The sequence below is a fragment of the Oncorhynchus mykiss genome, chromosome 18 (assembly GCF_013265735.2).
Source record: "Oncorhynchus mykiss isolate Arlee chromosome 18, USDA_OmykA_1.1, whole genome shotgun sequence".
In the NCBI taxonomy this organism is placed as follows: Eukaryota; Metazoa; Chordata; class Actinopteri; order Salmoniformes; family Salmonidae; genus Oncorhynchus; species Oncorhynchus mykiss.
Window position 1 is genome coordinate 20,614,130 of NC_048582.1, and position 11,189 is coordinate 20,625,318.

The 11,189-nt window shown below is 41.6% G+C and overlaps 1 protein-coding gene across 2 annotated transcripts; it reads right to left on the reverse strand.

Moving 5' to 3' along the window:
- Nucleotides 1-2,604: 2,604 nt before the first annotated feature.
- Nucleotides 2,605-6,590, reverse strand: LOC110495796 (collagen alpha-2(VIII) chain). 2 transcript variants are annotated; one of them, XM_021571235.2, is made up of 6 exons: nucleotides 6,171-6,590; nucleotides 5,699-5,761; nucleotides 5,509-5,550; nucleotides 4,705-4,767; nucleotides 4,274-4,402; nucleotides 2,605-4,054 (listed from the first exon to the last, which is right to left on the reverse strand). In XM_021571235.2, exons 1-6 carry the CDS (start codon nucleotides 6,496-6,498, stop codon nucleotides 3,768-3,770), a joined length of 912 nt encoding a protein of 303 aa, XP_021426910.1. In that variant the 5' UTR covers nucleotides 6,499-6,590; the 3' UTR covers nucleotides 2,605-3,767. The 2 variants fall into 2 exon arrangements, with proteins under 2 accessions (XP_021426910.1, XP_021426911.1); XM_021571236.2 differs by lacking the exon at nucleotides 5,509-5,550.
- Nucleotides 6,591-11,189: the final 4,599 nt, after the last annotated feature.

Consider the following 11,189-nt stretch of genomic DNA (forward strand, 5'->3'; position numbering starts at 1 on the left):
ATGTATATCCCATAAATACTGTACTACCAAGGTCAAATAAGAAATGCATCGTCATTTCTTATTTGACCTTGGTAGTACAGTATTTATGGGATATACATTTTTGTACATGGAGTTTCCTGTTGGCTCATTTGTGTTGAAATGTGCCAAAACCGAGATTAAATCATATGTAATCTCTCATTTTATTTTGATAATTTTTTTTTTTCTGTCAATTTCCTTCTACGTATCACACCTTTTCTGAGTGAATAATTTTTTCCCAGACATCATTACTATATAATATAAAAATGATCAACCATAATCAACTAAGGTGTGTTGCTTTTTTTTGCCACTGGAGAGCAGGAGCACACTTCACAAATAAGTAATGTACAGAACCTCTGAGTGAGCTGTTTTGTGATCCACACTTGATAAATTAATAGCATTGACATATCCCGATATTTAAGAAGAGCATCAATTATACATTTTCTTTGTCTTTACTGGTTATACTTTTTTTTTTTTAAATGCATTAGTGTGTTTCAGTTCAAGCCTTGTTTTTATTGTCCATAATTGAGTTATGGTTGGTATTTGACAAGGATATTCTACCGGGAGCTATGTGTAGAACGTTGATGGAAGATAATGCACATGATGTGAAAAATAATGTCCTTGTTATGCATTCTATGTTGTTCAGAGTGCAACACTACAGAATAAACTGAGAATATACAGTGTTAAATCTTGTACTGTTGACATATTGTACCTCTGCCCGAAGGCTGCACTGTGTAACAGTATGGATGGGTGCTGAGTGCATCCACAGTATATTGATTCAGCTCTGGCCTTAGAGACAGCCGGCAAGCAGCAGTTGCTACATACAGTCAGACCTAGCCAGAGCAGATGCAGCCTGTGGTTAAAGCCTCTTACTACCATACCAGGGCAGAGGGCTGGGATACAGTCCTCGCCTCTAGCTTCATCCTTTTCACCACCTGAGAAGGAGGGAGGGAGGGAGGGGGGGGGGGGGGGTGACGGGAGGTGACCTCTGACCCTATTGTGTTTCCACGGTGATCCCCCGGAGGATGTGTCCTGGCCCTCAAGGGCAGCGGCGATGTCATGCGGCCGTTGTCATGGAGAATGCCATTATCGCCCCTAAGGGAGAGTCACGTCTCAAAGGTAGAGAGACACACACCCACACACACATGCTGAAGCTACCTAAAGATATCCAGTACAAGTGACAACTCTGGCATTCTCCTTCTTGTGATGAAAGGTTGCATTTCAAACTGGGCTATGATGTTATACACTACATGACCAAAGTATGTGGACACCTGCTTGTTGAACATCTCATTCTAAACTCATGGGCATTAATATGGAGTTTGCCTCTCCCTTTGCTGCTATAACAGCCTCCACTCTTCAGGGAAGGCTTCCCACTAGATGTTGGAACATTGCTGCGGGGACTTGCTTCAATTCAGCCACGAGCATTAGTGGGATCGGGCACTGATGTTGGTCGATTAGGCCTGGCTCGCAGTCGGTGTTCCAATTCATCCCAAAGGTGTTTGATGGAGTTAAGGTCAGGGCTCTGTGCAGGCCAGTCAAGTTCTTACACACCGATCTCAACAAAACATTTCTGTATAGAACTCGCTCTGCGCACGAGGGAATTGTCATGCTGAAACAGGAAAGGGCCTTCCCCAAACTGTTGCCTGGAAGTTGGAAGCACAGAATTGTTTAGAATGTCATTGTATGCTGTAGCGTTAAGATTTCCCTTCACTGGAACTAAGGGGCCTAGCCCGAACCTTGCAAAACAGCCCCAGACCATTATTTCTCCTTCGCCAAATTTTACAGTTAGCACTATACATTTGGGCAGGTAGCGTTCTCCTGGCATCCGCCAAATCCAGATTTGTCTGTCGGACAGCCAGATGGTGAAGCGTGATTCATCATGTTTCTACTGCTCCAGAGTCCAATGGCGACTAGCTTTACACCGCTCCAGCCAACGCTTGGCATTGCATGGGCTTGTGTGCGGCTGCTCGGCTGCTCGGCCATGGAAATTCATTTCATGAAGCTACCGACGAACAGTTATTGTGCTAACGTTGCTTCCAGAGGCAGTTTGGAACTAGGTAGTGAGTGTTGCAACCAAGGACAGACAATTTTTACGCGCTTGCGCTTCAGCACTCTGCGGCCCCGTTCTGTAAGCTTGTGTGGCCTACCACTTAGCGGCAGAGCCGTTGTTACTCCTAGACGTTGCCACTTCCCAATAACAGCACTTATAGTTTACCAGGGCAGAAATGTGACAAACTGACTTGTTGGAAAGGTGGCATGCTATGACGGTGCCACGTTGAAAGTCACTGAGCTCTTCAGTAAGGCCATTCTGCTGGCAATGTTTGTCTATGGAGATTGCATGACGGTGTGCTGGATGTTATACACCTGTCAGCAACAGGTGTGGCTGAACTAGATGAATCCACTAATTTGAAGGGGTGTCCACATACGTTTGTATTTATAGTGTTTCGTGTCAGATGCCTTGAACATCTGCATAATAATGAGGGAAACCTTTGAGGTTACAACATACTGTTAATGTAGGATCATATAGTGTCAGTCACATTAGAGATTGAATTAATAAAGCCTTTGATTAAGCAGGGCCTTTTTAGATCAAATTAAATCAAGCTTTATTTATACAGCACATTTCAGACATGAACGCAACACAATGCACTTCACGGGAAAAAAAAACATTAATTCAAAACTGAAATAGGAGGATAAAATAAAGAATAACAAAGACTGAACAACTAAAAAGCACCCTTAGGTAAAGCAAAACTAAAAAGATCTCTTTTAAATTATGTCTATAGTTTCAGCCCCCCTCAGGTTCTCTGGCAGGCTATTCCAGAGACTGTGGAGGCATAATAACAAAAGGATGCCTCTCCATACTTCTTGGTCCTAGGCTTTGGGGACAGAAAACCTGAGGGACCATCTGGGTACATAACTTAATAGTATGTCTGACATGTATTGGGGTGCACAATTGTGGATTGATATAAAAACCCTCAGGCAGCCAGTGCAGAGACTTTAAAACTGATGTGATGTGTGCTCTACGTCTGGTCTTGGTCAGTACCCGGGCTGCAGAGTTCTGTATGTTTTGCAGTTGACCAATGGCTTTCTTGGGCAGACCAGACAGGAGAGCATTGCAGTAGTCTGCTTGTAATAAAAGCATGGAAAGAGTTTCTCTGTATCAGCCTGAGAGAGAAACAGCCACACCTTGGAAATATTCCTCAGGTGGTCAAAAGCTATTTTGGTCACATTCCTAATGTGTGATTTGAAATTGAGTTCAGGTTCTAAAATGACACCTAGGTTTTGTACCTGGTGTTTCACCTTCATTGCCCGTAAATTAAAATGTGAGCCAAATTCTCTCTAATAATTGGCTCCAATAATAAGTATCTCAGTCTTGTCTTGATTTAGCTGGAGGAAGTTGTGAGCCATCCAGGTATTTAACTCACTAATACAGTCTAATACTTTATCTGTGGAGCTAAAATACTCTGGTGACAAGGAAATGTAAAGCTGTGTATCGTCTGTGTAGCAGTGAAAATCAATGCTGTGCTTTAACCTTATGTCCATCAACATATGAATGTAACAACCTTTTACATTTTCAAATCAAATAAATCATTCATTTTTATGATTATATATTATCTCATTTTCTTTTTCCTCTGCAATTCTCATTGTCAAAAATACAAGCAAAAGCCTGGATGGAGTGAAGGAGTCGCTTTACATCAATGGTGCAAATGATCTGGATAATTGATTGATCTCAAACTCACACCAGAGTGCCCCCTTCACATAGGGAAGAGCAGGAAGCCACTGAAGGTGCTGTAGTTACTCGACTTTTCATCATAGAGCTCCTGATTTACTGGGAGACGCATGTAGACCACATCCCCGGCCTCCAGCTCTAGAGTCAACGCATTAGACAAGAACCTATTACGCCCATTGTCATTGTTCTGGTGATTGAACATGACACTCTTGTCGTTGTGGTAAATATAGGCACCTATGGACTGTGGACCCTTGAGACCCATGGCAGTGAATCTGATGTAGTAGAGTCCTCTCACTGGTGCTGTGAAGACACCTGCATCAGAGGAGAGTCAAATACGTTAACAGACTGTCACAGACACTGTTAGCAATGCTGGAATAGCTGGTTGTCTACATGTTTTTATATGGGATAAAGATGACACAATTACAATGCATGTGTACACCTGCCTGATAGCAGATGTCTAATGTGAACATGATCTGATCCCAGGTCACATTTGAATACAAAGTGAAAAGGGGGTCTTAGAATGTTCAAAACCTGTATTTGGGTTGTAGGCCTTGCCGATGTTGGTGATGACCCTTCTGTATACTAGTGTGGTGATACTATTAAAGGGTCCTACATGTCCATCGTTAGTCAAACCAGCAGAGAAGGCCACCTTTGGTCTGTCTATGAACACAGAGGAGGGAATTCAAATCACTGATTAAAGACAAAAACAAACATGGTAAAATGCATAATATGGTTCTGATGAAGACGAAAATCACCTTAAAAAAACATAGAAATGAAATCCTAACGAAAGGTTTAAGTGAAAAACAAAGATGCAATCTGCGACATTTATCATATTACGAACGCATTCGGCCATGGAGCAAAATATAAAAAACGCTTTGATTCGCCAACAGCCCAACAGCCATTCCATTAGATTACAAGCATGTGCAATCGTAGGCCTACAGTACATGCACCATGGAGTTTACCTGCATTCTCTCTCCTCAGCTTCTCCACCATCCCCTCGCTGGCATTCAGTCTGGCCTCTAAAGCTACCATTACAAAAAGACAGATTAGTCAAATGATGCTTAAACTCTCTGTTTTAAGCAGAATGATTTCATATATCCAGGCTGCATCACATCCGGCCGTGATTGGGAGTCCCATAGGGTGGCGCACAATTGGCTCAGCTTTGGCCGAGTTTGGCCGGGGTAATTGTAAATAAGAATTTGTTCTTAACTGGCTTGCCTAGAAAATAAAGGTTCAATAAAAAATAAATATATGTGACTGAACTCAGGAAGGTGAGCTAAGTACAGACTCAGACTTGAAGCTAAGTACAGACTTAGCTTCAAAGTGGCATATAATATGATATAATTACGTTATGCTTCTTTGATATTTGATAAACCTGTTATTACAATTTGGAGACAAGTAGGAGGCAAAAGTGCCCTTGAATGATTTTCACACTTTCTAGAGGGCTCTTTTTTTGTTTACGCCCATTCAGCCTTGTTCACACCTTCTTAGGCCTTCGCCCCACCCATCTTTTTAAGAATTCACATGGAAACGAATGAGTCAGCGTGGCGTCGTCCTCCAGGAAGTAGTCTATTATCCCCCTCCTTTATCTCAAACATGGGATCCTGCCTTTCTCCCTACATAGCTCCGTGCTTTCTCCTTGACGAAACTAGGGTCATCATTTAGCAGATCCCAGACACTTTTGTAATTAAAGCACATGAAAGTTCAGGGAAGTTAGGAAAAGGCAACAAACGCCTACGATCCAGAATCCGGTCACATTGATTTACCTGTGTTCCCATTCTCACTGTCTGTCACTCTGGCCTCCAGGGCTAAAATATGAAGTGAGTTCATATGAGAAATAAGCATAAATAAACGGTCTATAAACAGTTTTCATGGACAATTTTACAAATACAGTTTTATTCATGACCCTTTCTTTCTAACGATATACAACTGATGTTGGTGGACAAATGACATTACCTGCATTCATTCTCTGCAGCTCCTCCACCTCCCTTTCACTGGCACTCAGTCTGGCGCCCATGGCTAGAATTACGAGAAAATGTAAGATCATGATCCTCCTCTAATCTGACCTCATTATAACAAATTAATTTGTGTTACAAAACAAAACAGGCCTCTACCCATGTTCTGTTCTTTCAAGTCCTCCACCTCTCTCTCAATTAATTTGTCATTTATTTATTTTTACTTCAGTTTATTTTAGTAAATACTTTCTTAACCAACAATGTAGTTTTAAGAAAATTGTTAAGGGCTTGTAAGTACGCATTTCCCTGTAAGGTCTGTTGTATTCGGCGCATGTGACAAATACAATTTGATTTGATTTTTGATTTGACTCAGTCTGGTCCCCATAGCTGGATTTATGGAAACAAAACAATTCTCACAAACATGTTCATCCTGCACTGAAACGAGGTCATAATGAACCAAATTCCATAAATACCAGCATTCTCACTCTCCAGTCTGGCCTCAGCTCCTCTGCTCCTTTTTTCTCTCCACCTTCTTTCCACTTGTTTCTCCATGTTCCTCAGCTTCTGTCTCTGCTCCAAAACCACGGTTCCCAAGTTATCCACCATGTCTCTAAGCTCCTCTACCTCGCCCCAGATATCAGGGGTTGTGATGGTCTGGCCGGTCGTCTGCTTGCTAGTCGTCTCTGTATCTTCAGTCCCGTGGCTCTCTACCAAACTCTCTCTGTCCCCTCCACTTTCTCCCTGAGTCCATGTCCCAGACGGACAGAGCAGCAACACCAGCAGAGCTACAGCACCCCTCATTCTGAAACGACACCTCTTCAGAAATAACGCAGCCTGTGAGGCTCACTACAGGCAAAAAAAAGCAGTGAACCACTGCCTGAGAAGTGTTTCACATGTTTCTGACGTAATGTGTACAAAGTAATGTCAAGGATCCTACTGAAGAATTCAAGGTGAGCTGGCTGCCTTTTTAATCTGAGACACTGCAAGGTTGTGGGAGAACAGAACCTGTTATTTGGTTGAAGGTCTTTCTTTATCTCCATAAGGTACGGTGTGTCAATGTTTATGTTTATCTATTTACATAGTACTAATACTGTGACAGATCACACACAATGCATGAATGCACACTGTAGACGCACAGATGAACTGATTACACATTCACAAGTAACACAATCACATAGTATTGACATTTTCTTTTACAGATATGCACTCACTCACACACACACACACACACACGCACGCACGGACACACGCGCGCACACACACACGCGCGCGCACACACACACACACACACGCGCACACGCACACGCACACGCACACACACACAAAACGGTTGCATCCTGTCAAATCAATTGAGCAGCTCACACAACAACCGGTAATCAGTACTTCCCATTAATTTATTCAGTCATCTGTTAATTTGTTTTCATCTATATATTCTACCATTAAATATATATATTTAGTTTAGTTTTACAAGGAGCCTCACGGCTGGTTTTCATACTGTAGCAGTAGGATGATATGCTCATCATAAATAAGCCTATAGGGGTGCTTGCGGTTGGAGTGTGTGTGTGTTCACGGAGTAGCTTTTGCTAGGATTGAAATAGGCAATCGATTAATAACCCAAAGCGTTGTTCTCCTGGACACACTGACTGACTAGCTGGTGGGGGAGAGGAGCTGAACAGTACTCAACAGCTCCACCTGGGGACTAACAGCCCCCCCACAGTACGATGGAGATGCAGGAAAGAGAACGTTAGCAGCGCCTGAGGGGTTGTTGTGTTGGGAAACAAAATGCGGGGGAGATGATATTTGACCTTTGACCTGGAACATGTATTCAGCTGATCTTTTCTACTTTGGAAGAATGGGAAATCAGTGGGTTCCATGTAATTGACATTGTCAGATTCTTGTAGTGGTGCTTTTTGTATGAGGATATGTGGTAACCTGGTTAAATGTTAGGGATATGATACTGGTGATTGTTTTTCATGATGTGGCAAATAGCCAGGGCAAACAAAGACAGAGCAAGAGGGATGTGCTTGTATTCAAGATTACCATTTATTTGAGTTGTGTCAGATTGATGCCAGCTATATAACAGAGAGAGAGAGAGAGAGAGAGAGAGAGAGAGAGAGAGAGAGAGAGAGAGAGAGAGAGAGAGAGAGAGAGAGAGAGAGAGAGAGAGAGAGAGAGAGAGAGAGAGAGAGAGAGAGAGAGAGAGAGAGAGAGAGAGAGAGAGAGAGAGAGAGAGAGAGAGAGAGAGAGAGAGAGAGAGAGAGAGAGAGAGAGAGAGAGAGAGAGAGAGAGAGAGAGAGAGAGAGAGAGAGAGAGAGAGAGAGAGAGAGAGTGTGTGTGTATGTATTTTGTAAGCAAAACTTTACAGCTATACACAGTAGCATTTTTTTCGGTAATAGCGTCAGTATTATTATTCAAGGTCATTCAATTAGATATTTTAAACAGGAGAATACTAATAGCATGATTTGTTAAGTATGTTTTTTATATACCAGTTGGCTAAAGTGTAATAATACAGTAGTGAATAGGAGATGAACAAGGCTACTGAACAAGGGTACTGAACAAGGCTACTGAACAAGGCTAGTGAACAAGGTTACTGAACAAGGTTACTGAACAAGGCTACTGAACAAGGTTACTGAACAAGGTTACTGAACAAGGCTACTGAACAAGGTTACTGAACAAGGCTACTGAACAAGGTTACTGAACAATTCTTCTGAACAAAGCTACTGAAAAAGGATACTGAACAAGGCTACTGAACAAGGCTACTGAACAAGGCTAGTGAACAAGGTTACTGAACAAGGCTACTGAACAAGGCTAGTGAACAAGGTTACTGAACAAGGCTACTGAACAAGGCTAGTGAACAAGGTTACTGAACAAGGCTAGTGAACAAGGCTAGTGAACAAGGCTACTGAACAAGGCTAGTGAACAAGGTTACTGAACAAGGCTAGTGAACAAGGCTAGTGAACAAGGCTACTGAACAAGGCTAGTGAACAAGGTTACTGAACAAGGCTAGTGAACAAGGCTAGTAAACAAGGTTACTGAACAAGGCTAGTGAACAAGGTTACTGAACAAGGCTACTGAACAAGGCTACTGAACAAGGCTAGTGAACAAGGTTACTGAACAAGGCTACTGAACAAGGTTACTGAACAAGGCTACTGAACAAGGTTACTGAACAATTCTTCTGAACAAAGCTACTGAAAAAGGATACTGAACAAGGCTACTGAACAAGGCTACTGAACAAGGCTAGTGAACAAGGTTACTGAACAAGGCTACTGAACAAGGCTAGTGAACAAGGTTACTGAACAAGGCTACTGAACAAGGCTAGTGAACAAGGTTACTGAACAAGGCTAGTGAACAAGGCTAGTGAACAAGGCTACTGAACAAGGCTAGTGAACAAGGTTACTGAACAAGGCTAGTGAACAAGGCTAGTGAACAAGGCTACTGAACAAGGCTAGTGAACAAGGTTACTGAACAAGGCTAGTGAACAAGGCTAGTGAACAAGGTTACTGAACAAGGCTAGTGAACAAGGTTACTGAACAAGGCTACTGAACAAGGCTACTGAACAAGGCTAGTGAACAAGGTTACTGAACAAGGCTAGTGAACAAGGCTAGTGAACAAGGCTACTGAACAAGGCTAGTGAACAAGGTTACTGAACAATTCTTCTGAACAAAGCTACTGAAAAAGGATACTGAACAAGGCTAGTGAACAAGGCTACTGAACAAGGCTAGTGAACAAGGCTAGTGAACAAGGCTACTGAACAAGGCTAGTGAACAAGGTTACTGAACAAGGTTACTGAACAAGGCTAGTGAACAAGGCTACTGAACAAGGCTAGTGAACAAGGTTACTGAACAAGGTTACTGAACAAGGCTACTGAACAAGGCTACTGAACAAGGCTAGTGAACAAGGTTACTGAACAAGGCTAGTGAACAAGGTTACTGAACAAGGCTAGTGAACAAGGTTACTGAACAAGGCTACTGAACAAGGCTACTGAACAAGGCTAGTGAACAAGGTTACTGAACAAGGCTAGTGAACAAGGCTACTGAACAAGGCTAGTGAACAAGGCTAGTGAACAAGGCTACTGAACAAGGCTAGTGAACAAGGTTACTGAACAAGGTTACTGAACAAGGCTAGTGAACAAGGCTACTGAACAAGGCTAGTGAACAAGGTTACTGAACAAGGTTACTGAACAAGGCTAGTGAACAAGGTTACTGAACAAGGTTACTGAACAAGGCTAGCATTTGTATAAACACTTTTCCGATTTATTTTGATACATAAATAGTATAATCTTATTTAGATGGGTCTGAGGTTCTGCACAAATCAATGACTGCATCATAAGTTTCACCAATTATATTATTTTATACATATCAAATATGTGGATGTTTGGTATTCATTTTCCATTTATATTTTCTTTGGTTGATCTGAACGTAGTGTACAAGTGGTCTCTTAAAAGAGAAAGTATGTTTCTAAATCCAATTCACCTGTTTTGTGTGTATAGATGACATAACAAACCAGAACTGACAGTAACCACCAACCCAAGTACAGCCTTGATATGTAGAACAATGGTTATCTGCTTACTGCCACTACAACCAATGATAATTATTTAACAACCATACAATACGGTTTGATAGATCGGGACAAGCCGTTTCACCCTGTCATTTTCTACATTTTGCAAGTCTCCGAGACGCTCTGAGGGGAAAATGTATTTTTGTGACGAATGCTTTGTGTCAAATTCTCCAAATTCAATCCGCTGACAAATTTACACAATTTCCCATATGCATTTTTCATAAGCCTTTTCTTTGATTTAATACTGGCCTCTAAAATAGTCAGATTATGTAGATGATCAGATGAGGAAATGATTCAATCCATCCTGGTTTCACAGAGAAAGTCATTTGATCTGTCACTAACTGTATGCTTGGAGTCATTATAGTGGAAATATTCATAAACATATTGTCTGTGTTATTTATTCTGGTCTAAACTGTATTGTCAGACTTTAGGTCTGACCGTAGTCCTAAATGACAGTGCAGTATTATTGTATAACCACTAGTGGGCAGAGTAATCACTATTTAAGACTCAGGGTTGTGTAACAACACTCAAGAGATTGTTGACTGCGATATAAAGGAAGAACATAATCATGACAGCACAGTTGGACATCTTCATCACTGTTTAGTATCATATTTGATGATGGTCAGTATCTGTGTCCTCAACACTCACCGCTAAGAAGATGTTGGTGAAAACAGTTTTATTATTGCCGGAGTAGACTAAATGAAAATACGTTTCTGGGGATGTGATGGAATGATATTTACTTTATTTATGATATTTCATTAGATGTGTCGTTTTTTTTTCTTTCAACATTTTGTCACTATAAATGTGATTCATCTGATATAAATAAAAGCCCAATTGAAGAGGAGCTGCAAACACAACATGTGCTATGTCAAGGTGCAAATGACAAATCCTACAGTGCGTGGACACCTCTAACGGCGGAATTTAAGACGGCTGAA